Raw genomic sequence first — 27922 nt, 5'->3', positions numbered from 1 at the left:
ACACCCTTCCATGATGACGAGGAGGAACTGAATGTTGAACCTGAGCTGACCAGGGAGCATGTTCCTCCACCTCCCGCTAGACCAAGAGTGTACGAGTCCCACGTGCCATTTCATGAGCGAAATATTCCCTACCTTGATAATTTGCCAAGCATGCCTAATGTCGATGCCCTCACAAGGGATGATGATGAATTACGGTCAGTGATGTGGGATGAATCTAGACCAGCTGTTCTTACAAAGGGCATGTATTTCCCCGATAAAGCTCGCCTAATTAGGGCTGTAAAAATCTATAGTATAAGAGAGTGTCGTGAGATGACGGTAAGTGAGTCAACTACGGAGAAATACAAGGTTGTATACCGTAGGTGGTTTATGGGTTGTCACTGGATGCTGCGTGCCACAAAGAAGAAATCGGGTTTGTGGAAAGTGGGTAAATTTATTAGCGAGCACAGATGTGAAATGGACACATTCAATGAGAATCACTTCAACTTGGATGTGGACTTGATTTCCCTTGTCTTGATTTCATTTTTGGAAGTGTCCATTAGGTTCAAGATTAAAGAGTGTATTACAGCCGTCCACCAGGAGTATGGTTGTACTATAACTAAAAGAAAGGCATATCTCGGTCGCAAACGTGCCTTTGAACTTATTTATGGCGACTAGGACTGTTGTTGAATGGAGGCGTGAGCGGAGTCCGGACAGACCGGAATATATTTTCAACTATGTATTTTGGTCATTTAAACCAGCAATTGATGGTTTTGTGCATTGTCGTCCTGTAATTTCCATAGACGGTACTCATGTCTATTGAAAGTATGATATTAAGCTTTTGATTGCAGTTGCAGTAGATGCCAACGGACAAATATTTCCACTAGCTTTTGCCATTTGAGCCAACGTAAGTGAAGAGCGTGGACGCAGTTCTTGAACCACTTGAAGCAGCACGTTGTCAAACAGCGTTCAGGTATTTGTCTATTATCTGATCGACATGGTGGTATTTTAAGTTCTGTACGTCACTTGCCTGAATGACATGAACCATATGCATACCACCGTTACTGTGTGAGGCACCTGAAGGCCAATTTCCAGAAGAAATTTCCTGACAAGGCATTGCATGACTTAATGTGGATGACTGCAACTGAGCACCAGCAGTGCAAATTCACGAGGCGCATGGAAGCGATCCGGCAGATAGAACCACAAGCCTATACTTGGTTGATGCAACATGACCTTCAAATGTGGACATTGCATGCTGATGGCGGCAGACGATGGGGAGCGCTGACTACAAATGTGTCGGAGTCATTCAACGGCTTGTTGAAGTCTGCCCGTGGACTGCCTGTCACTGTCATGGTCCGCATGACATTCAAACAGAGTGCAGAGAGGTTTGTTGAAAGGCATGCAGCTGCATCGGCATTGATGGACAGGGGTGTTGAATTTATGCCAATACCCATGACAAGATTTGAAAGGTACAGGAGGCGAGCACAGTGACATTCATTTCTTCAGTATGATCATGAACGGGGTGTTTTTGAAGTTAAGACCGCTATCAACGGACACTGTGGGAATAATCTACAGACGGTGAATGAAAATAGAAGGTTATGTTCATGTGAGAAATGGACCATCTACCACATGTCGTGCGCACATGCGTTGAAGTGCTTTCAACAAGTTGGATATGGGGCAACAAACTATATTGATAGGCAATACAGTGTTGCAGCATACGTAGACACGTATAGTGGGAAGTTGCATCCATTAGGTGCTGAGCATTATTGGCCGCCGGAACCTTTTAAGTTGGTATGTAACAAGGACTATTTGCGCAAGCTGAAAGTGCAAAAGAGAACGTGTATATGGAACCAAATGGATGTTGGTGAGTCCGTTTATGCGCGTAAATGTGGCATATGCTCTCAAACTGGACATGACCGTCGTAAATGCCCTTCAGGTGGTGGGCGTGCCGGTGGTAATCCTGGTGCAACTTCGTCCAATGTACCCAACTATCAAGGATACCCCTAGTCCTTTATTTTGGTATTATTTTTTGTAATACATGTCTGTATTTTTGTTTGTTTCAATATATATGAAATAAAATAAATTTCCACAATCCTGTTGCATGTTATTTTTTAACGTTATATTTTGATATGGTTGGAGCAATATTGAGGTATGAGTGTTACTAAACATGAGCAAGAATGTGGTATAAAAAAAATTTCGTTATGAAAAAGCTGAAAAGTATGTGCAAACACTGCTTTGTTTCAGAAAAATTGAATTTGTAATTCGCAGTATTATACTGCGTTTTATTGAGTTGTCATTTCGTTCTGAAAAAACTGAAAAGCATGTGAAAATCCTGTTTCGTGTAAGAGAAACATAAAATGTAATTCGCAATATTATACTGCATTTTTGTTTGCAATCTTGACTATAAATAACGATTGCATGGTACTTATATTCTTCGCTTAACAATAACCAAAATTTCTCTATAAAAAATGTCTGAACAAAACGTTTATGTCCCAAGGTGCTACTGCGGAGAAAAATGCAGTTTGTTCAAATGGTATCCAGAAGGTGCACGCCGCTACTGGGCATGTAAGAACAAGCTCGAGGAGTTACCCGGCAAGCCTACATGTGAATTTGAGGTTTGGATGGACGAACCATGTAAGCAGAAGCGCTACAAAGAAAGAATTTATGAGCTTCATTGTTTATGTAATAACCAAGCGGTAAAGGAGCGCCGAACCAATGATGAACTTGAGGCGTTGAAGGCCAAACTCAACGAGGCAGAAGAAGAGAAAAAAAAGCTGGAAGAGCAACTCGAGTGGATGGAGCGAATTATAGAACGCAATCGTGATTAAATAGTGGCTTGTAAGTCATAAGCGTAGTAGTGTATTTTCAGGGTACCCCTGTCATGTGTTTGTAGCAGTTGTACGGTCATGTATCTTTAGATTTCCCGCTTTTGTGGTTGTGTTTCATGTTCAAATTCTGTTTCAATAAAAATGTTGTTGTAATTGTGTTGTTGTCATAAATACATAATGTTCAAACCCTGTTTCGTGCCAAACAAATTTAAAATGTTATGTCGAGAAATGCAAATCTAAAGCTGTCATGTCGAAATTNTAAAAGGCTATATATTTTACTACACTAAAAGGCTCTATATTTTACTATACTAAAAGGCGCTATATTTTACTACACTAAAAGAATCTATATTTTACTATGCTAAAAGGATCTATATTTTACTACGCTAAAAGGCTATTTAGTTTACTACGCTAAAAGGTCACTATTACATATAAAAACAACTAACATAAAATACAAATATGAACAACAAACAAACAAAATAATATTAATTTTTTATTTAACCAATTAAAAATATAACATTTAAAATACAAATAATTTATCAACTTTTAACATTTTTTTTTACCAAAACTAATAAATCAAGTCGAGTATAAATAACATACAAATTTAAACACAAACTATCACACATTTTACATGGAAACACATTAAACAATACAAATATGCATGTATTATACGAGTTTCTACATAAATATAATCGAAATACCTCGATTGAAGTTTTTTGAATTTGATTGAAATGGAATACTACGATCGAGAGAAGGAATCCAAAGCTTGTCTTGTGCCTGGGACCTACACTCCTTGCTCCTAAAGTGACGGGTGGGGCCGAATTTTTTTTTTATAAAAATTACGGGGGGTGGGGGACTAGAATCGCACAGATGAGTTTTTTTAATGGGGGTGGGAAAGCTCTGTCGGTCGAAGGAAGAAGAAGAGGTATAAAATCAAAGGGCATTTCGCAGTATTATACTGCGAATTACCCTAATTCACAGTATAATACTGCGAAATGTCTTTTGAAAAAATAGCTGGGCCCATTTTTAAGCAATTCGCAGTATAATACTGAGAATTGCTAAAAAAAAATATTTTTTTTAATAATTCGCAGTATACCTATTAATGTAACTTTTTTTTAACACTAAAAATGTGCTTTTTGTACAAAAAAGCATCAAAAAAGTTTCGGACTCGTTACCGATAGTATTAGAGCCACTCTTGTGTCAGCCATGCCGATGGTGGGTCAGAGTTCAACTGAGTTTAAGCAAATCCCGGTTAGGCGGGGCAAACCTCAGTGCTGAGTCTAGGCGAATCCCATGCGATTGTGTATGCAAGACCCCAAACTTTAGACAGAGTCCCACATCGGTAAAACACAAGAACGGGCTGGGCTGTTACATATTCATAATATGGAAGGTAAAATAGATCTCCCTACTAAAAGAGACTAGTAACTAGCAGTTTAATATTTCCTCTGTCTCATATTATGTGTCGTGTTTATCTTTTACACGCCCCTTAAGAAATATTAATCAGGAAAGGGATTGGACTATTCTACCCTTATTTATATCTTAAGATATAATCTCTTTTCATTGAATATTTATTCTATTTATGTGTTATCTCCATCTTCAAGAATAATTATTACTAAGGGTAACAAAGGAAAAAAACAATCAATTTTGTCTTGAACTATTAAAATGACAAATAATTTGAGACAACTATTTTTAGTAACTATGAGTGTTAATATGAGACTGAGGGAGTAACAGCAAGTCAAAATAAGCTGTTAACTGCCTACCAATGTGAATCTCCCCATACTACATTAAATAGCCATACCATTTTCAATTTGATTACAGGCAATGAATTGTACTTGGGCGTGCGTAGATATTACTTCAACAATTAAGTTGTTTAGGTAGAAGTTAGCCAAGGCAGTTGATCCCTTTCACCAGATGCTTATCTTATATTATAATCATATATTAAAAAAGTTGTACCCACGTACATAGAAATTAAAAATGAAATTCATTCATTTTCTTTTCAAGATTTGATCTAGAAGAATGACACAAGGGTCAAAAGTTAACTTCAGTACCATAAAGTTGAACTTTATTCACAATTTGAACCTTCTCCACTCCTTCGCTTAAAAATGTGAAAACAAAAATCTATTCAACATTTTTCTTTCCTCTCCCTTTACTTTAATCTAATGAAAGTTGCTGCCAGTACAATTTTATTCCAAAACCAAATAGAAAATCACATATTTTAGGAATTATAAAAAGAATTTTTTGTCATAAGAAAGTAAACCAATCACAGCTACAAAGGATTTATGAGCCTCATTTACAAGCTAGTTAGGCTTATATCACCCTCATAGACAAAACTTGTCCTTTATGTTTGAGATAAGTTTAAGATGGTCATTTGAATTTATTTTTGAACAGTTTTGATCCTCTAAATTATCAAAATTGAATACTTTTTATTTTCATACAATATTTAACAAATTATAGTTGTTAGATTTAACAAAAAAATCTGGAAAAGTCCCTTCAAACAATAATCGTACATCAAAAATAAATAAAATATAGTAGAAATAACATTACATAAGCTGGATCAAACATTAAAAATAGATTTGAAACCAAAAACTATAAAAACTGTACCTCCTAATGTGACTTCATGTTTCTTATACATTTTCATAGTTCTCGTTAAAACTAACAATTGCTTAGGATAAGAGACCAATTTGTCAATTACTCTAAAGTATATACTCCAAATCTACAATTCTTAAAAGACAAGGGACCTCAGTGTAACTAAGAGTCCTTGTACTAAATTGCAACTAGGGGTGTTCAAACCGAACCGGAAAACCGCACCAAACCGATTAAAGAACCCGACTAGGTTTGGTTTGACTTGGTTTGGTATTGAGTAAAAAAAAACCCGAACCAAACCGACATATAAATATATAAATTTTATTTATATTTTTAAGATCTTATATTGAATTTTCTTTAGAAAATGTAGAAATATTTGGGATCCTCTCATGTTTTAACCTTGAAAGTGTACGTTAACGAACAACTATTGTTAGACGACTAAAAAAATAACTATCATGTGTTACTAAAAAAATTCTCCCATTAGAATATTTTAATAGATCATATGTTTGTCAAATTTTTCAATATTTACTAAACATATATTCACTTATCAAAGCTTTATCTATAATTTTAGCAAAGTAAGATCGAAATAATATTAATGTAACAAAAAAAACCCGAAAACCGACAAAATCGAACCAATCGAAACCGATATAGATGGTTTGGTTTGATTTTAATAAAAATCGAACCAACCCGGTCCATGTACACCCCTAATTGCAACTTTTGTTCAGCTACTAATATGCGATTGAAGTACAAAAACCTGCAACAAAAACCTCTCCTGGTCATTTTCTTCTTCGTCTTCTTCACCTCTCCAGCTATTCCTGCTGTTTATACATCTTCAATCCTAACCCTTAAACATCCATCAACATTCTCAATCTGAAATCTCGACCGTTAAGAAAAAAAGGAAACCGACTAGAATCATGATTCAGTTACTATTCACTTTGATATTTGCTGAAATGGCACTAATCGTGATCTTCGTGTTCAAGACGCCATTGAGGAAGCTAGTGATAATGGGCCTGGACCGGATCAAGAGAGGCCGCGGCCCAATTATTGTTAAAACTGTTGCTGGTACCGTCTTCGTCGTTATGCTTTCCACCATCTACAGTATTGCGTCGATCCGCTCGCGGTGGATGGATGAAGGAGGTGATATCACTCCCACTGATCAGATTCTATTGGCTCAGCATCTTCTAGAAGCTTCTCTTATGGGTATCGTTCTCAAACTGAATTTTGATCTTGTGATTCTCTAATTTAGTTTATTAGTTTTGGTCTTTGACTGCGTGTTAGATGTAATTAGACGTTTTGTAATTATATTATTTATGAAGCTTATGGATGTAAAATAAATAAATAAGTAAAATTTGTGTGCTGTGCTGGTAGAGGAAGATTCCGGATTCAGAGGCAGTGGGTACACCGCACTTTATATGCGGATTCTTAAATTTTCTTTTAAATTTATCTTAAACATATTACTCCATATAATTTGAGTCTGAGATAGTAGTGTACAGTGTTTTTAAAAGCAAAAGGTGTAAAAAAGTGACAAAAAGCCCATGGGGGTTAAGCAGAAAGTGTGAAGCATAGGGGCGGATGTATCTTTATGCTAACGGGTTCATATGAAATAGTACTTTTGACACGGAGCATTAATTTATGTGTAAAAATTCACTAAAGTTGCAACAAATAGTAGACCTGAACCCATAACTTTAGAAAAATAACAGTTTCAATGCTAAGAAGCTTAAAGATTGTACCCATAAGGCCATAAAGTTTATATGCTGGATACGCCTTTGGTTAAGTAAGTGCACACAATTTATAGAAAATTAAAAGTACCAGAAACATATAAGTTTAGTACTATAAGAATTAAATTAAAATTAAAATAACCAACTTCAACATCTAATATGCAATAATTCACATATTAATCGAACTCCTCAAAGTTGAGATTTAGAGAACCAACCACTTCTTGTCGGTATCACTTTTTGGATGCCTAGATCACGTATAACTGAAAATTTTAGTGATAAGACATTTTCAATTGTAGCCAATATCTGGGGTTTGTATATTTATCCAATTCATCCCGTTCTTGATTTCCTCATTGTAATATTACAGGTACACTATGTCAGTAAACTTAGCTTCATTAGTTCAGTTTAGGCTCGTCATTGTTGTAAGCATACACTTCCTAAAGCGTAAGGCTTCACCCATGAAGCATAACACCTTGCTTCATCACTTTATGCAACGAAACGATGGCTTTTAATAACACATGCAGTGCACGTGCATCCACTGCTTGTATGCTGGATCGATTATCCAACATACAAGCATTGGGTGCATGTGCACTGCTATCTTAGACTCAAACTATATACATATATATTAGATATACCCGCACATGTATGTAGAAGTGCATCAACCTGTACAATAAACCTTCCTCTTGTTCTGTTTTTAATTCTTTTTATTTTTATTTTTATTTTCTGTTACATCTGTTTTGCTGCATTGTTGTCTGAATTATCACATTTATAAACTGCAAAGCAGTTCTCCTTCCTTATCCATGCAAGTTCTTAACTCAATGATTTGAATTATTGTTTACATGTATATTTGTTGCTTCTGAAATTTGACTAAACATCAGTGGTTGACTTAGAATTAGAGCTCTTTGGTTTATTTATTCACGACAAAGCTTATACATTTTATTTCACTTGGTTAGTCTATACTAAACTAAGGTCTGTAAATCTGAATGAGGTTGACCGTTTCAATTAATTAGCTTAAAGCATTGAATTAAAGTTCGGCCTTTTAACCTTATTATATGACAGTGATTGTATTCCGTCCTCTCTAAACACTGTTTCATTCCTTTTTGATAAATGACATACTTAACGCAGTAGTTCATTACTATGTACACACGAACAATTGAATGGGGCATGCTAAAAAGTTTAAATGCTTGTGCTACACTTCTTTTTGCACAAGAACTTTGTTTTTATTATCCTCTTCCATAACATCATGTTATACATTCGACCTTCACTTCTTTAAGCATAACGATATTAGAAAAACAATTTATAAAGGGATGAAACCTCATCTATTTTGCTAAACCCATATTGCAGCTTTGAATGGGGGGTGGAGATCTTGCTCTTATGCAGTCAACTTCGCAAAGTTATGCATGGTTTTCACCACCTGTGCCATCTGGCTATATGCCAGACAGTGACATTGTCATTTGTCAGGAGTAGATAAAAAAACTACTCCCTCAGTCCCGTTTAATGTGACATGCTTTCCTTTTTAGTTTATCCCAAAATAGAATGACATCATTCTCTTTTTAGAAACTATTTAAGCTGATCATTACTATTTTATCCTTAATGACATGATTTGTTGGACCCACTAGACATAATAGTTCACTCTTTTATTTTTCTGAGAAAGATAAAAGTTCATGCTTTATAAGGAGAGAGAAAATGAAAATATATGTGGAACTCTCACCACCACGAATTGATAATCTTGGCACTTTGTATATATATTTGTCTTACACGTCAAGAGTCTTATTTAACATCTTAAATTCCCTGCCCGGGCAAGCACCTTCAAATAAGATGAGACAGAGGGAGTACTATGTGGGTATTGTAGTTGAATATGAGCAGCCAAGTGGACATCCTCTGGCTAACTTTCTGCTTTCCTCTATAAACTACTTGGGAGAAGTTGATATCTAGTCATTTGTTTATACTTGGGAGATGCACACTGAAATAATGATCTATGTATTATACTCCCACTTGATAAAACTCTATTTGACCCCTGTTCACTGGTTGCCTCCCAACAGTTTTCCTCCCTGCCACTTTGCCACTTTCCTTCACTTTGATTTTTTTAGGGGGTGGGGTGGGGGGTTGCTTGATCTATTTCTGTGATAGCCTTGTCGATTACTTAGTATAATTTCGTATTTAATTATATGTTATACGTTTGAATACAATAATTTATTTTTCTAATTTTTCACAAAGACATGGCGATTGCGAAGAATGTTTCTGAAAAGAAATTTTGTTTTCATTCAGTACAATGTCTTTAATGCTTTCATTTAGCAACTACTCGATATGTGCAATGACCATTTGGGTCCACAACCACAAATTCAACCTACTTTCATCGTTTAAGTCACTACTCTGCCTTCTGTTGTTTAAATCAACCGATTATTCAACACTGATGAAAGCGAAGGAAAAGGTACACGTTCAAATGTGTCATGGATAGGTGTTGGTCTTTCTGGGCTGTCTATTTCTAATCTAGTGTTTTGCTTCAGTTGAGATGTTTTGTTAGGGGTTTTGCCAGGTTATTAAAGCCAGGGTATTGTAACTGGGTTATTCCTGAGACTTGCATCTGTGAAGTCACACGTGCTTTTACTGTCCGGATGAACTACTTTTACCATTAAAGTAAAAGTATTGCTTGATTCTTCCCTTTGTTTGGTTTCAAAATTTTCAATCAAAAGGAAGAAAAAGTTAAGACTAGGAAGAATCATAGGGGAAATGGGCTCCTATGGATTTGGTCTAGTGGTAAGAGCGTAGCATGTGATGTGTGTGTTAGGTGCAAGTAACGGCGTCGAACCATGTGTCAAACAAAAGCTTATTGTTTAACTGTAGAAGGGTAGAGGGGAGGGTCCATCATCCACTGAGTTTCAAACCGTGTGCGACTGGTTACTCGTGGATTTTTCGGTTATCAAAAAAGAATCATAACGGAAATTTTCATGGACCAAAGATGGAAAATTGGAATAATCTGCATGGACGTAGTCTTGTCCAAACTATTGATTCTTTTCAACTCGTCTTATGAAATGGTGCACAAAATGTTATTAATGATGCCTAGGTTTCCACTTTTACCGGTATGAAAAGTGAAAGGAGATATCATACAGATACTCTTTTTTCCGCACATAGTAATGCTAAGTATATTTAGATGTGTATTGATAAGCACTTGAAAAGTGCGGTTCGGAAGTACTGTCTCCCTTGCAATGAACTTGATATCTTTTCCTTTTGAGGTTTCTCTGCAGGATGGTCTTATAATAAATTGGAAGTTATTTATTAGAGAATTTCACTATTAAAAGATTAATGCTGCAATTGTATAGCATGTTCAGAAGTATAACCTGTTAGGCGTCTTTCGCGTGTCATAGAAAGGCATCTGACTCGAGGGGTATCTCTGTTGCACTTTATCTCTCTGTCTTCTGTTCCCAGTTCCTTCTGGTGTTCTTCCCATTCTGTATTTCACAATTACTTTTTATGCAGGATTCTCCCTCTTCCTCGCTTTCATGATCGATAGACTGCACCATTATATAAGAGAACTTAGTATGAGGAGGAAGACAATGGAAGCTGTGAAAAAGCAAAACAGAGCCTTTGAGGATGGAAAAAGTGGAGCTTCTGAGGAGATCAAAACTTTGGAGGAAGAGGCAAGTGCATTGCGTGGAAAAATTAAAAAGCTAGAGTCACAACTGCAGGAGAAGGCCAAAGAAGCAAGCGGTGCTGAAGCCAATGCAGTTGCTCTAAAAAAGCAGTCCGAAGGATTTCTTCTTGAATATGACCGCTTACTTGAGGAAAACCAAAATCTTCGGTCTCAATTGCAATCACTGGATCGTACATTGTCACGCTCTGATAGCAAGAAGGTGTCCTAAAGAACTGTGTCTCGCTGTGTACGAACCATGTCTCACAATGTCTTGTTAATACCTTCGCATCTTTCCAGCTCAAAATCTGAATGAGGTGTAAGAATCCAGAGTTCCGAGAGTACTTGTCATTTACTCTATGATATAGTCTTTGTGTCCTTAAATTTCTGTTGTGCGATAGAGGGTTAGCATATATAATTGCTAGAAACTTCTTTTCTTTCAATATTTAGTCTACTTTATCGTCTTCAAAACGTGGCCTGCGTCTGCTGTCATTGCCAACTTCAACCAGTAAGATGCCTTCCCAGAAAGTACTTGTAGGTTTATTGGGTATGAAATTTCTTTAGCATTGTTAAACCCGTTTAAACGGATTCCTTTTTGATGCCTTGACTCGGTTATTGCTCTCAAAATCCTTGCACTTAGCGGGTTCTTGTTGAATCTTTGATATCTTCATTCAAGTAGTGTTTTGGTCTGTTTGTATGATTAAGTAATTACTTTGTTAGCATGAATTGGGTGTGATGGAGAGGGATTAGTATACTCTTCAATTTTCAAGGGGGAGGTGAGAGTCTACAAGGTAATTTTTTAATACATAGTAATATAAAAATAATATTTCTTATATGCACATATATTTCTCATACATTATTTTTTTTAAGGAGGATCTATAGTGTTTTCACACTTCCTCTCTAACGTGACTCGAATCCAGGACCTAACAGTCGTGGGTGGAGGTGGTTTTACCACCTGAGCAAGCCTCACAAGTTTATTTACTTGTTCATCTAAAAAGAATTATTTAATTTTATATATGTCTTTCCAAACACAAAATAATGCTGGCCAGACCTTTTTAGGACTACCATTTAAATTTTATAACGATAAAAAAAATCTCGAAACAATATATCCTTCGAGCTGAATTTTGGGAAGCGCTCCTAGTAATCATTGGATTTTTTTCCGGTGATTGTCATATTTTGTGGCAAATTTGTGATTACCGTATGAATAATTTCTAGCAATTACCATATTTTGTGGCAAATTCTAGTGATCTTTATATGAAAAATTCTGACGATTGACATGATTTATGGCAAATCTTGATGATCATCGTACGAAAAATTCAAGCAATTGTTAGGAATGCTTTCCCAAATTCTGACCGGCAGGTTATTTTCCCAAGATTTTTCCAACCGACGTCAAAATTTAAACGGCGGCACCGAATGATCTTATTTATGCAAATCACCCTTCCAAACAGGCTCTAAATGAAAATGCAATTAGGAACTGCGGTACTATTAGATTTAGTCATCAACTCAGTATTCTCTTGAAATCTTTTTTTGGAGAAGCTTAAATTGGTATCACGCGAAACCTTGTCACCATTCTAGATCGTTAGTTGTCCTGCGTCCATTAACAAATTAAGAATTAAGACGAGTTAAATGGATATATTCAATTCGGTATCTAAGGACCACCTAAATCGAGCTTAAGCAAGTCTAATAAACTAAAACTGACCAGCCATTGGAAACTAGGATATATTTCCAATGCTTGCTTACCTTGAAATTTGGAAAAAAAAAAAAAATTTCCCAAGGAAAATATTTTTCAGGGAAAACAACTCACATTGCTTCTCGGAGGAAGTCATTCCTTTATAAATATCCAAATTCTTATTTTATCCTACATGTTTTACTCAGCATTTAGACGATATTGTGGTTGATCTTAAAGAAGCTAGCTAGAAAGCATGACAGACAGACGAGCGATAAGACAAGTAAGCTAAGACGAGGGCAATGTTAGAGGGGTCTTGCACATACTTAGGATCATTGCAAGCGCAATCTTTGACCCCTTTGTTGTCAATGCCTCATTTGTTCCACTATTCGCGGGGCTTGCTGCATTTAGGTATAAGAAACCCCACCCAGAAAAAGAGTATAAATCAATACTCCAAAAATTTCACCAAAGCATTATCCTCATACCCTCTTGTACACATTATACGATTATCTTATGTCACCTTTTATACCCAACTAAACACTAATAATCCAACGAACAAATTTTCTAAAGAGAGCTTTGTATACGATATCGGGCTTACCCGATTTCACTAATTGACCGGGACCAGGGGAATGGATCGAGGATCGGAACCGTAGTATATCAGACCGAGGTATGAGGATAAGACACCGAGATCGGGATTCGAAGTACCTGTCGAGGTCGAGACCGGTGATGATCGAGGCTCAATAGGACAAGCATCGAGCGAGACCGAAGATAGCATAATAACGGAAAGGCAAGATATCCGTGACTGGCCGAGGATCATTGCGAAAATCTCGAAACGGATCAAATCAAGAGCGGTTATTTAGCCTATCATGGGATTTACTTCTATAATTAGAATTGTACCATAGATAGGATTCCTCTACTATATAAAGAGGGGTCTAATCATTCTGTAATTATCTTACATTCACGCATATCAAAGTAATACAATACTCTCTTCTCTTATACTCTCTTGTTCATCAGTTTGTTTCATAACTTTACTCTCACTCACTCAGTTCGAGGGCGACCTAGCTCGAGGGGTGAATTGCATTTCAATACTGGTTTGCTTTACTTTGTTATTTATTTCTACTATTAATCATCGTATTTATCAATTTGTGCCAGGTGAAATTACATATCCTTATAACCACTTATAAGTTTAATTGTTATTCGATTTTAAGGGTAAACAGTTTGGCACCCACCGTGGGGCTAAGGATAATAGTGATTGCCTGGTATTAATTCTCATAACACACACTGCTTTGCGCTTGTTCTTGTAAGTGTCTTTGGTTTCAGAATCGACATGTCAAACTCTCAAGTAACACCCACACATACAGATAATGGCCTTGGTTTCCACGGCGAAAACGACAACATAGCCACCCCAGGAAACGGAGTGCCTCCAGCTAACCCCGATGGACCCCCGATCGTGGACCCAATTGACGTCAGCTCCCATATTGCCATTAATGAGAATTTGGGCGTCGATCCTGAAAATAGCGTCCGCAGAGATGCTTGAGTAGCCGATCAGAACGCACAGAACGGTGAAGAAGGCAGGATTAGCCTTCGAATGATATTCGAGATGTTGCAGACTCAACAAGCTGCAATAGCACAACTCCAAATCAGAATCGAGCTCGAGCCATTGCAAGAAGTTGTTCATTGAGCCGAATCGGTGCCAAAGAGATCAGATTAGGGAGAATCGGAGACTAATCCATCTATCGTAAAAATGCTGGAGGATCTGACGAAGCGAATCGAGACAGGGGAAAAGAAGATCGAGGAAAATGATAAGAAGGTGGAAACTTATAACTCCAGGGTCGATCAAATCCTGGGGGCACCACCGGTATTAAAAGTTCTTGATTCCAAAAAGTTTGTCCAAAAACCTTTCCCCCCAAGTGCGGCTCCGAAGCCAATCCCAAATAGTTTCGGATGCCCGAGATTCCAAAGTATAACGCGACGACAGATCCAAACGAACACGTAACCTCTTATACGTGTGCCATTAAGGGAAATGACTTGGAAGATGATGAAATTGAATCTGTGTTGCTGAAGAATTCGGAGAAACTCTATCAAAGGGTGCTATGATATGGTATCATAATTTACCACCTAACTCTATTGATTCATTTGCTATGCTTGCAGATTCCTTTGTAAAGGCGAACCCTGGAGCCATTGAAGTTGCAACTAGAAAGTCGGACTTATTCAGGGTAAGGCAAAAAGACAACGAGATGCTCAGGGAATTCGTATCTCAATTTAAAATGGAACGAATGGAATTGCCAACAGTCACCAACGATTGAGCTGTTCAAGCCTTCACTCAAGGTCTTAATGAACAGAGTTCCATAGATTCGCAATAATTAAAGCAGAATTTGATCGAATATCCCGCCGTCACTTGGTCCGATGTACATAATCGATATCTGTCAAAGATTAGGGTCGAAGACGACCAACTGGGGGCTCTAATCTGTACGATTTATCCCAATAGGACCGTGGATAGAGTTAAAAGGGACGTCGATCGGGAACCACGGCCGAACAGAGGCCGATATTAGCCATACGGTGGAGATCAAAGAAATAACGGGCATGGGCACAACCCCGTTCGGAATGATAGAAAGAATGATCGGGGACAGAGCTCCCGAGGGCTCATGAGCAAGATTGGTTTTGATAGGGATACCGGGTCCAAAGAAGCACCTCGATTGTCAGAATATATAACTTCAGCGTAGATGCTTCCTCCATAGTATCGGCCACTGGGCGTATCAAAGATACCTGGTGGCCTCTACCTCTGTAGACCGATCCGGCCCAGAGAAACACAAACCAAATATGTAAGTATCATGGCACCCATGGCCATAAAACAGAAGATTGCAGACAACTAAGAGAGGAAGTAGCTCGACTATTCAACGAGGGGAACCTTCAAGAATTTTTAAGTGATCGAGCCAAGAACCACTTCAAAAACAAGGATTCAAACAGACAGAATGAGAAGAAAGATCCACAATATGTGATTCACATGATCGTTGGAGGAGTCTTTGTTCCTCAAGGACCGCTATTTAAACGCACCAAGGCGACAATCACAGGGGAAAATCGAACGAGGGAATACTTACTAGAAGAAACCTTGTCTTTCAACGACGAGGATGCAAAAGGGATCGAACAACCTCACAACGACGCATTGGCAATATCTATCCTTATGAATAAAATTCAAGTTAAACGTGTGTTGATTGATCCAGGTAGCTCGGCAAACATTATTCGATCAAGGGTTGTAGAGAAACTCGCCTCCAAGATCAAATCGTGCCCGCAGCTCGAGTACTTAATGGCTTCAACATGGCGAGTGAAACCACCAAAGGGGAAATCATTTTGCCATTAAATATGGCCGGGACCATCTAAGAAACAAAGTTCCATGTTATTGAGGACGACATGAGTTACAACACACTGCTCGGAAGGCCTTGGATCCATAACATGAGGGTAGTGCCCACGATGCTTCATCAAGACCTGAAGTTCCCAACATCAGAAGGAATCAAAACGGTGTACGGTGAACAAACCGCCGTCAAAGAAATGTTTGCAATCGACGAAGTAATACCGGTATCGGCGCTTTCATCAGCAAAGGGATCGGAGTCGAAGGGAAAGCAGGAAGTCAAACAGGAACCACAGTCACCGGCCTCGACCCGATCGGAGGAGCAGGAAACTTTCGAGTATGATGATTATATGATACCTCGAACCTTCATAATCCCCGATGATTCCGATACAACAAAGTTGACGGTCGAAGAGCTGGAACAAGTCATACTGATCGAGCATCTGCTCGGTCAAAAGGTATACCTGGGCACGGGGTTAACTTCGAGCTCAGGAAAAAACTTATTCACTTCCTTTTAGATAACATAGATTGTTTTGCTTGGTCCCATATCGATATGACCGGAATCCCACCAGAGATCACGACCCATCAATTAAGCTTGGACCCAAAGTTCTGGCCAGTAAAGCAAAAAGAAAAGGCCCCAGTCTGAATTTAAGCATGCATTCATCAAGGATGAGGTAACCAAACTTCTCAAAATAGGGTCCATTCGGAAGTAAAATATCCCGAATCGTTAGCAAACGTAATGGTGGTCCTTAAGAAAGGAAATAAACTTAGAATGTGCATAGACTATAAGGATTTGAATAAGGCCTGCCCTAAGGATTCTTTTCCTTTTTCGAACATCGATCACATGATCGACGCCTGCCTACTCCGGGTACACCAAATACAGATGAACTCGGAGGATCAGGAAAAAACTTTGTTTATCACTAAATACGACACCTATTGTTATAACGTAATGTCGTTCGGACCAAAAAATGCTGGTGCAACTTATCAACGCCCAGTAAATCGAATGTTCGAAGAACAAATAGGAAAATCTATGGAACTTTATATTGATGACATGCTAGTTAAGTCCCTGTGAGCAGAGGACAATTTGAAACATTTGCAGGAGACTTTCGATATACTAAGGAGGTACACCATGAAACTCAGCCCAGAAAAGTGTGCATTCGGGGTCGGCTCGGGAAAGTTTCTTGGATTCATGGTGTCCAATCGGGGGATCGAGATCAACCCCGATAAAATCAAAGCTATCGAGGACATCAAAGTCGTGGATAATGTGAAGGCTGTGCAGAGGCTGACTGGGCGCATAGTCGCCCTAGGGTGATTCATCTCGAGGTCCTACCATAGAAGTCACCGGTTCTTCTCACTACTTAAGAAGAAGAGCAATTTTGCATGGACCCATGAATGCCAACAAGCCTTAGAAGAAATAAAACGATACCTGTCAAACCCTCCACTACTTCATACCCCGAGCGGACGAGCAACTCTACTTATACTTGGCGGTCTCGGAAATAGCGGTAAGTGGGGTCCTAGTTCGAGAAGAGAAAGGTACGCAATTCCCTGTTTACTATGTTAGTCGGACCTTAGGCGAGGCCGAAACTAGGTATCCTCACTTTGAGAAATTAGCGCTTGCTTTAATAAGTGCCTCTAGGAAACTAAAACAGTATTTCCAGTATCACCCAATATGTGTTGTAACCACATATCCCCTTCGAAATGTTTTTGCACAAACCCGAATTTTCGGGGTGATTGGCGAAATGGGCCGTAGAACTCAGCTGGTACGATATTAAGTATCAACCCCGAACAGCCATCAAGTGTCAAATCTTGGCAGACTTCGTGGCTGACTTCACGCCAGCCCTCGTACCCGAGGTCGAAAAGGAACTGGTATTAAAATCGAGGACATCATCGGGGGTGTGGACCCTCTTCACAGACGGTGCTTCGAATGTGAAAGGGTCCGAGCTAGGCATCATTGTGAAGCCACCCATGGGTAACATAACTAGACAGTCTATCAAAACTTCGAAGTTAACTAACAATAAGGCCGAGTATGAGGCCATGATTGCAGGTCTCGAGCTGGCTAAAAGTTTGGGAGCAGAGGTCATCGAGGCCAAATGTGATTCCCTACTTGTGGTAAACCAAGTCAACAGAACTTTCGAAGTCCGAGAAGATCGAATGCAGAGATACATGGACAAAACTACAGGTAACTTTACATCGATTTAAAGAGTGGACCTTACTACACATACCTCGGGAACAAAACAGCGAGGCCGATGCCCTAGAAAACTTGGGATCTTCGGTCGAAGATGATGAACATAACTAGGGGACTGTGGTACAACTCTCGAGATCAATAATCGAAGAAGGCCATGCCGAAATAAACTCTATGAGTTTGACATGGGATTGGAGAAACAAGTACATTGAATACTTAAAAAATGGGAAGCTCCCATCAGATCCGAAGGAGTCAAGGATTCTACGCACAAAGGCAGCAGGATTCACCTTGACCGAAGATGGAACGCTATGCAGGAGTATGTTCCATGGACCATTGGCGATATGTTTAGGACCAGGAGACACCGTCTACGTCCTACAAGAGATTCACGAAGGAACTTGTGGGAACCACTCTGGTGCCGAATCACTGGTTCACATTGTCATCAGAGCAGGGTACTATTGGGCTGATATGGAAAAGGATACAAAAGAGTTCATTCGAAAGTGCGATAAATGTCAAAGTTATGTGCCGATGATTCACCAGCCCGAGGAGAATCTCCACTAGGTCTTATCCCCATGGCCATTCATTAAATGGGGGATGGACATCGTCGGCCCTTTACAATCGGCCCTAGGTAAAGCTTAGTTTATTTTATTTATGATTGATTATTTTTCTAAGTGGGTTGAAGCACAAGCCTTCGAGAAAGTTAGAGAAAAAGAAGTCATAGACTTCACTTGGGACCACATTATATGTCGATTTGGGATGCCCGCAGAGATTGTACAACGAAAAGCAATTCTTCAGCAGCAAAGTGACTAAATTTCTCGAGGAACACAAGATTAAAAGGATTTTATCGAATCCTTATCATCCTAGCGGGAACAGACAAGCCGAATCGACCGACAAAATCATCATTCAAAATCTTAAGAAAAGATTGACCGACGCTAAGGGAAAATGGAGAGAGATATTACCCGAGGTTCATTGGGCGTACCGCACAACATTGAAATCCAGCACGGGGGCAACACCGTTCTCTTTTGTCTATGGTCCGAAGCTCTTATCCAGGTTGAGGTCGGGGAACTTAGCCTCAGGTTTCGATATGTGACAGAAGAATCAAAAAACGAGGCTATGAACACGAGCCTAGAATTGTTGGATGAAAGACGCGAGGCCGCCCTCGTTCGATTGGCCGCACAAAAATGGAGGATCGGAAGGACTACAATCTAAGAACCAATCTTCGACACTTCAAGATAGGGGACTTGGTGCTAAGAAAGGTCACCCTCAACATTCGAAACCCGAATGAAGAAAAACTGGGTCCGAATTGAGAGGTACCATATCAGGTCCTCGATATTATCGGAAAGGGATCTTACAAGCTCAACACGATGAGCGGCGAGCAACTACCAAACAATTGGAACGTATCACTCCTAAAGAAATACTACTGCTAAGGTACGGCCTTCTCTATTTTCATTTATATTTTGAACTAACCAATTGCAGGTGTTCGATCGGGAGCAGCGACGTATCCTTCAGCACGAAGTCTTTAGGTTCTGAAAGCACGCGTTGCACTCTTTTTCCCTTAGACCGGTTTTGTCCCAATTAGGTTTTCTGGCGAGGTTTTAACAAGGCAACCATTGATCGTGCTAACTTAGAACAATTCAACAGTATCCGAGGCTTCTTTACAATCAACCTCGTATACTAGGCGGCATTACCCCTGAACGTCAACTTTGTTGCAAGGAAATTACTTTGTAACAGCGGGGTTTCCATAGGAATATTTTGTAAGGGCCAAATGGTCGAATGAACCGTGCCTATATAGGTTACTCGAGCCCTAACATCAAACATGTACGCATGTATAATCATCTATTGAAAGAAGTATTTTTCCTTGCCAATATCTCATGCCTTAGAAATTTTTGCTATTTCACAATTTCATACTCGATCTGTTGTGTAAACAAGATTAAGGGCCGATTGCAACCGAAGTTCGAACAACTAACCCCTCACTCGGGGACTGCTGGCCGAAAAATAGATGAGATCATTAAAATCTCGAGATTATAAGACCTTAAAAAGGCAACCCTCGATTTTTATAGGCCACGGCCACCCCACTCGGTGACTAACACTTTGAACAAGCTCGAAGTATAATGGGAAAACGAGCCTAAGAGGAATATCCCAAACTAAAGGCTTCTGCCAAAATGACATGGTTCGGAGACGTCCGAATTCCGTAATAAAATAGACCTTCGAATATTCTTATAAACTGGTTAAAAAAGGCTACCCTCGGCAAAATGATAAAGGGCTTAGATGATATCAAGCCTCGAGAACCCTAATAAATGAAAAATTGTTCGAACTCTCGAACAATTCCTTATTTTGTGTTAAGGCATAACAAATTTTGTAAAATTAACAATGAACTTTTTAAGCCGAAAAAGGGGAAAAAGCAAATCTTTCTACCAAGGCCACATCGGCCTAATACCAAAGCCTAAGGGCCATTGTTCATTTTGAGTTCGAAGGATCATCCTCACTCAATTAAAACCTAAGGATTACCCTATTTCGAGTTTGAGCAAGCACTCACTCGACACTAGTTCGGTTTCGGTACAAATTACCTGAACCTCGAACCTATGAATAATAATTTCATAGAACATAAATAAAGCACAAATTTCATAAGCAAGAGATATTTATAAATGTCAAAGTTATATACAAGGGCAACATGGCCCAATCGGAATTCTATGGAAAAAATCCAAAAAAGATCCTAAGTACTTAATCTTCTCCAAGAGCAACATCTTCACCATCGGGGTCTTCTCCTCTCTTGGATCCACTCATGCTCCCAGAATCTTCATCATCAGAATAGACCAATGCTTTGTCTTCATCGTCAAGCTCTTTTGCATCTTTGATCTCGGCAGCGTGATCGAAGTCACGAGCGTGAATCTCCTCGAGTGTCTCCCTTCGAGACTGGCACTTGGCAAGCCCAACAGCCCAGTATGCTCGAGTCTGAGCAGTATCGTCTACCTCCTTTACTCGAGCTTAAGCGGCTTTGGCGTCAGATCGGTAGACTGCCACGATTGCCTCAGTATCGGCCTTAGCCGTCTAAGCCTTAGATTTTGCCACTGCAAGTTCCGTGACCAACTGAGCCTGGAGCTCCTCGATTTTCTTGGCTTGTGCCAAGTTCTTCTCCTTCATGTCTTGGAGCTGGCTTTTAGCCGAGGATAACTGAGCTCGAGCAGTCTCTTTCTCTGAGGCAAGGCGGTCTATATTTTGCTTCCACGCTATGGTTTCTGTCTTCACCGCTTCTACCTTTCCACAGAGTTTCCCGATCGTCTCGTGCATTTTCTGGACCTGTGGGATCAAATTATTAGCCACCACTACCGAACTGATGCCATGAGATTCTAAGAATTTTATTACCTGCTCGGTCAGTTCGCTCTGTTCTTTCTGAGCCGCGACCAGTTCAGCTCGGATGCCCTTGATATCTTCTTCTTTTTGCTCACTAAAAAGTTTAAAGGCATTCTTCTCCTCGGTAAGCCCCTGGATATCAGCCTCATAACGGCTCGGTTCTCCTCAGAATCAGAGGAAAGCCTCATGATGAAGCACCAATTCCTGTAAACATAGAAGAGAAAAATTATACTAAGGGAGAAAAACCTAAGTACAAAAATGGATAGAAGAATCAGAGATTACCCGGTTTAAATCTTGTTGGGCTTCGTTGAACAGACAAGGCTCTCCCACCACGTCCACCTGGGCTCGATCCTCCTCTGTGACCAAACCCCGAAGGTAGCTGGCCACCCCTATGGGGGCACCAAGAACACGAGCATCTTCCGGGACTGTGATCACGGTAGTTCGCTTGCGCCCGGGATCTACACTAGGAGCCGGGAATTGATCGTTTAGTTTGGAACTCGAGGAAGCCTCACCCGAGCTTTTTCTCGGAACCTCCAAGTCATCCGAACCGGTGACGTCTTCTATCCCAGAATATAAACCACGGAAGAGATCCTCATCTCCGCGAGCTCTTTCCCCATGATAAGTTTCCGCGGCTTGAGTATCGCGTATCAAAGAATCGGAGACTGAAGGAAACAAGGGGGAATGTCCAATCTCTATTGCCCTAGAGGATCTTTTGAAGCACTACCTCCATCTTGGGGAGCCTCGAGCTCGTTCTCTATGCCGTCATCCATCGCCTCTTCAATGGCCTCTTTTCCCCGAGGCAAAATGCCTTCAGTTCCTTTTTTGCTCGGGGACTTGGGCCGAAGTCTCCTCCTCGATCTCATCGGGCCTAGACCGGTCATCATCGATTTCCACTGGTTCTGAAGCTTTTCGAGCCCCGGTGCTAGCTCATGTACGGGCTATCAGCCCTGAATATCTTTCTTTTCTTCTTCTTCCTGTTCACCCTCTTCGGGCTCATCTCGTAGCTTGAGGACTGAGTCCATTGTCAAAGGGATGACATTCCCTCTACGGGTCCGCCTCTTTTTGGGATTTTGCTCGTCCAACTTCGTGGAGCTCGAAGCCTCTCTCCTTTTTTGCTATTTCTTCTATTTCGAGCAGACGGTTGGGAAGGTTTTCTTCATCACCTGATTGGGGCCTCATCGGCACGTCCTTCCCAAGGCCTGTGAAATAAGGGTATATGATATCAAAAAGAAATTTGGACAGTGGTCGAAGTTATTGGATTATACAAAAACTTACCATGGTTTCGGGCCTCCCATCGACCTCTCGATAATTTGCGCCATGCACGCTCAGCCTGTGTCGATTTTGACACTAAGCTTCTGACCCAGTTCTTGAGCCGCGGAACCGCACCCGACATCCAGGCAACGACTGCATCTTACGAAGTGTCAATAATAAAATATGAAAAAACGAGCAGAAGATAAAAGGGAGCCATAATTACATTTCATATTCCATTTCTCCAGAAATGGCATACATTCGGCCGGGATTAAATCCGAGGTCTTCACTCGGACAAATCGGCCCATCTATCCCCGATCATTGTCCTCATCTATGCTCGTGAAAGCCGCCTTGGAAGCCCGACGTTGAAGCTTTATTAGCCCCCATCGATAAAGTTGTAGGCTATATAAGCGTATAATATGATCGAGGATAAAGGGAAGCCCATCGACTTGGCTTGCAATAAAATAGAGCAGTATCACTATCCTCTAGAAGGAGGGGTGTATTTGGCCGAGGGTGACCTCGTACTTCTTGCAGAAGTCGACGATAACCGGATCCAGGGGGCCCAATGTGAAAGGGTAGGTAGAAATACTCAGAAACACTTCCACATACATAGTGATTGACTCTTCAGGCAAGGGCACCACCACATGCAATCCTTTTTAACTTGGTTTGAAAGGCCACTGGTGATTGTGCATATGTACCTCGACATTAGCTCGCGTCGACCCGGAACCGAGGAGGTCTTTTCAACTTTGAAGTCGGAGTTAAAGACGCACGATGGAGGAAAGAATTTTTCAGGGAGTGGCTCCGCCACTGGCTGTTTGCCGGCCGGCTTAGATGAGGAAGCTTTTTCCTTCTGTGGAACAGTTTTAGACGTTTGTGCCATTAGGTTGAGATTAAAGAAGGATGATGGTGATAGTATTTGGTGGTTTAAAAAGAAGTTAACAATGAAACTTGAAGATTTGTAGATGGACTTTAAGAATGCAAAGGGTTTTGAAGATCAGCACAAGAGGGATTCAAAATAAAGTTTGAAAAAGTGGAAAAATGTCCTATTTATGGGTTTCACGACGACAATTCGAAATTACTAGTGGCCGACTGTCAACTAACACACATTAATGACCTGGGGAACTGCATCGACGAGACGTTTCAGTCACCTCGGTCGTTTACCTCACAGTGATGATGTCATGATAAATCAGGGTAAAGGTTGAGGACTCAATTCGTTTCTTGTCATTATACTCCGAAAAATGAGGGGACTATCTATGTACGGTTAAAACTAGGCCTACCTGATTTCACTAATTGACCAGGACCAAGGGAATGTGATAGAATTTATGGGTTCACCAAACTATATAGAGAACCAGGTTCTCTATCAGTTACCACAGTAAGCAACAGACTGTAAAACAAAACTGTATAGGGAACCAGGTTCTCTATCTGTTCCCATAGAAAATCGGCAGTAAATAAAGAACACAATAGAGTTTTACGTGGAAAACTCCCAGCTCAAAGGGGTTAAAAGCCACGACCTACCTGTAACGACCCGACCGGTCGTTTTGAGCTTTTGCACTTCGATCGCCAGTTCCCGGGCATGACTTGCCCCGTGTTATGTATTGTGACTAATGTAGATTGTTGGTTTTGGTTTTCAGGAAAAATTTGGAATAAATTTGAAAGAACAGTTTCAGTTGAAAGCTTTGAATTTGAAAGGTTTGACCAAGAGTTGACTTATTTGTATATGAGCTCGGATCAGAGTTTTTATGATTTGGTTAGCTTCGTTAGGTGATTTTTGACTTAGGAGTGTGATCGGAATTGGTTTTGGAGGTTCGGAGTAGAATTAGGCTTGAATTGACAAAGTTAGTATTTTGGCGAATTCCGGTTGATAGGTGAGATTTTGATTCGAGGGTCGGAATGGAATTCCGAGAGTTGCTGTAGCTTCGTTAATTGATTTGGGATGTGTGTGCAAAATTTCAGATCATTTGGAGGTGATTTGGTTAGGTTTTTGATCGAATGCGTATTTCGGAAGTTTTTAAAGAACTTAGGCTTGAATTCGATGAGAAATGGTGGTTTTTGTGTTGTTTGAGGTGTTTTGATGATTGGAGCAGGTTTGAATGATGTTTTAGGATGCGTTGCTGCTTTTGGTTGAGGTCCCGGGGGACTCGGGGTGATTTCGGATGGCCAATCGGACCAATTTGAGCATTTGAAAGTTGCAGGTTTTTCCCAGCTATTTTGTTGCAGAGTTTTGTTCACTGCGATCGTGTTCCAGTGGTTGCGATCGCAGAGGTCTATCATGTACTGCATCGCGATTGCATTGGTGCCTATGCGATCGCATAGGAGGAATTAAAGGTCAGCTATTTTGTTCTACGCGATCGCGGCTAGGGGTCCGCGTTCGCATAGCTTAAGGGAACTGTGCATCGCGATCGCAAGGGTTTTTACGCGATCGCATAGAGTTAATCTGGAGGAGGAAATTTTTGTGCATTGCGATCGCAAGCCTTGGGCTGATTCCGACTGGGATTAATTGGAGGTAAGCCCTATGAACTAAAAACACGATTATTTTGTGGAATTGACCTTGAAATCCATTGGAACTTAGCAAAAAGGAGAAGAACTAGGGTTTGAGTTTTAATATTTCAAATCGGGATTTGAGGGGTCATTTGGACTCCGATTTTGGTAATCTTTATATGTATAGACTCGTGGCGAGATAAGGAGTCCGTTGATGTTAAATTTTCTGACTTTCGAGAAGTGGGCCCGGGGCTCGGGTTTTGCCAATTTCGAGATTTTTAATAATTTTCGATTGGGTATTGTTCCATTGGCATATTGTGACGTATTCGTTGTGGTTTTGGATAGATTCGACGCGTGTGGAGGCCAATTTGACGGGCAAAGGCGTCGCGAGCTAGAGATTTCGCCGGTTCGAGGTGAGTAATGATTGTAAATGATATTTTGAGGGTTTGAAACCCCGTATTTGGACATCGTAGTGCTATATTGAGGTGACTTGGTGACTTGCACGCCGGATAGCGAGCGTGGGGTAGAGCACCGTTGGGGATTGTGGCTTGGTCCGTCCCGGTAGATGAACATGCTGCGTATTTGACTGAAATTCACTTATTATCATTATAATTGAGCTGATTGCTATATTTGAGCTTCGTGCCAACTGATTGAATCCTTCAGGGATTGCTATTACTGGTTTCTTACCACTTTTACATATCATTGAACTTAGTCCTAGTATTTAATACTGTTTTGCAAACTCAACTACTTTTTCTTAAACTTGAAATTTAATTAATATTTTTAATGATGTTTGGGGCTGAATATTTCTATATGATTGTGCCCGAGAGGCTTATGTGATTTTGGACTGAGTATGGGATCGGGCTGCACGCCGCAGCGGTATGATATTGATATTGATATGAGGCCGAGAGCCTAGTTGATGCCACGAGATGGCTTATTATTGCGCTTGGGCCGTAAGGGGCCCCTCCCGGAGTCTGCACACCCCCAGTGAGCGCCGTCGACGATAAACGGATTGGGCTGCACACCGCAGCGGTATGTGGAGCGGGCTGCACGCCGCAGCGGTACTAGTACTGTTCTGTGTGTTTACTTTATCTTATTTGCTTGCCTTACCTGTTGTTTGTGCTACTTCATGTGATATCTACTGGATTGCCTGGCATTATCTGTTAATTGAGTGTGGTGCCCGAGGGGCGGACTTTTGTGCTTATCTGCACTATTCGAATTGCATTCGTTTGCAAAATGTTGAAAAAGTTATTTTCAAAGAAGTTTTAAACTGAGCTAAGATATTTCTAAAGATTTCACAGCTTCACTATTTTTCTCAAAAAGGTTTTACTCTACTTCTATATAGCATGATGATGTGACATACGTGATTTCTTACCGCTCAGTTGTTATTTACCTTTATTACTCACTGAGTTGGAGTACTCACTTTACTCCCTGCACCTCGTGTGCAGATGCAGGTATCTATTCACCCGGTAGCGGGTCTTGGCTGTTTGGAGACAGAGCTGTGGTAGTTTAGCGAGGTAACTGCCAGCGTTCGCAGCGCCGTTTCTTTCTATGTTATTCATTATTCCTGTGCAGTGTATTTCTAGACTTGTAAATGTAATTACATTCTTATAGATGCTCATGACTTGTGACACCCCGGTTTGGGCTGTGTGGGGTTGTAATTCCGCTAATTAAATTTATTAAGTCACATTTTGACTGTTATTCATGTTTAAATTATTTTGAAAAGACGAGTTGGGTTAGTTGGCTGGCCTCGTCTTCACGAGAGGCGCCATCACGACCAGTGCGGGGTTTGGGTCGTAACAAGTTGGTATCAGAGCCTAGGTTACTAGGTCTCACAAGTCATGAGCAGGTTTAGTAGAGTCTCGCGGATCGGTACGGAGACGTCTGTATTTATCCTCGAGAGGCTGCAGAACCTTTAGGGAAACTTCACATTCTTGAATTCTATCATGCGTCCTTGATTCAGCTTGAAAAAAAACTCTTGAAATTCCTTCCACGCGTTCGTATGCGCGTATGAGCGCCCAGTATCTGATGTGCCTTGATGGCTTGTGATTCCTTGATCGAGGGGCGAGATGTGATCTCTGTGAGTTTAATGTTGGGCCAGTCTGGAGGACTTGAGGCCGAATCTTTGCCTATGGCTTGAGCACCGAGCTGCTGATTGTGTGAGCAAGTGTTTTGAATCTATATGTTCGGTATTGTCCCTATTAGTGGGAGTGACGGCTGGTTAGCTACGTGATGAGTATGTTAGTACTGCGAGATGCATCTATGTGACTTGGAAGTGATGAGGGAGGTCTGCTGGATGATAGATGAACTAATAAGTGCTTAATTTCCATTGCGACTGGATGTGTAGCCCCGAGTTATGGGCGCGTGAAGAATCTTTTCGTGTCTCCTAGTTGGGAGTGAAGTAAATTTCATGTTGCGGTTTGAATTCTGACTTAGGAAGACTAAGTGATTGCGGACAGTTTATGACAGTGGAAGGTATACAGAAATGTTATATTGAGGCAAAGCAGGTGGGTTATCTCCTGCGGAGTGATCTGAAGTGGTGTGATCCCTATGTGTATGTTAGAAGATCTCATGTGTAATTGAAAAGTACGTGTCAAAATTTGAAATTTCAGGTCATTTAAGAGAGTGGGTTTAACTGTTGCGGGGATGAATGCGAGATTTGTAGAAGATTTACAGTACTAGATGATCTGTATTTTCAGAAACTTATAAATGATTTGAGTTTAATCTCACTATGGTATTGTGGCATCAATAGAGTAGAAGTGTTATGAGTTACTGAGCGTATCTTGATCTATGGCTTCGAGCCAGGTGGGGGAGTCTGATGTGAGCGGTTGATTGCATGGTTATGTGCTATGTTGGTTCCAGTTTGGGGCATGCGAGTGAATTAGCTATGGCTAGAGTAAAGGAAAATTTTGACAAAGGTTATATTATGCTTC

General features: G+C 40.4%; 1 protein-coding gene across 1 annotated transcript; it reads left to right on the top strand.

Moving 5' to 3' along the window:
* On the top strand, positions 6126-11424 carry LOC109235511 (B-cell receptor-associated protein 31-like). Its single transcript, XM_019401655.1, has 2 exons — positions 6126-6584; positions 10577-11424. Exons 1-2 carry the CDS (start codon positions 6299-6301, stop codon positions 10957-10959), a joined length of 669 nt encoding a protein of 222 aa, XP_019257200.1. The 5' UTR covers positions 6126-6298; the 3' UTR covers positions 10960-11424.

This window comes from Nicotiana attenuata, chromosome 12 (genome assembly GCF_001879085.1).
Source record: "Nicotiana attenuata strain UT chromosome 12, NIATTr2, whole genome shotgun sequence".
NCBI classification, from domain to species: Eukaryota; Viridiplantae; Streptophyta; class Magnoliopsida; order Solanales; family Solanaceae; genus Nicotiana; species Nicotiana attenuata.
The sequence above is the reverse complement of the archived record's forward strand: the minus strand, read 5'-3'. Positions and strand labels throughout refer to the sequence as shown.

Bases quoted from the DNA above. Each gene is read 5' to 3' on its own strand.
- LOC109235511 (XM_019401655.1), top strand. From the start codon at position 6,299: ATGATTCAGTTACTATTCACTTTGATATTTGCTGAAATGGCACTAATC. The intron at 6,585-10,576 runs GTATCGTTCTCA...CTTTTTATGCAG, and splicing joins TCTAGAAGCTTCTCTTATGG to GATTCTCCCTCTTCCTCGCT.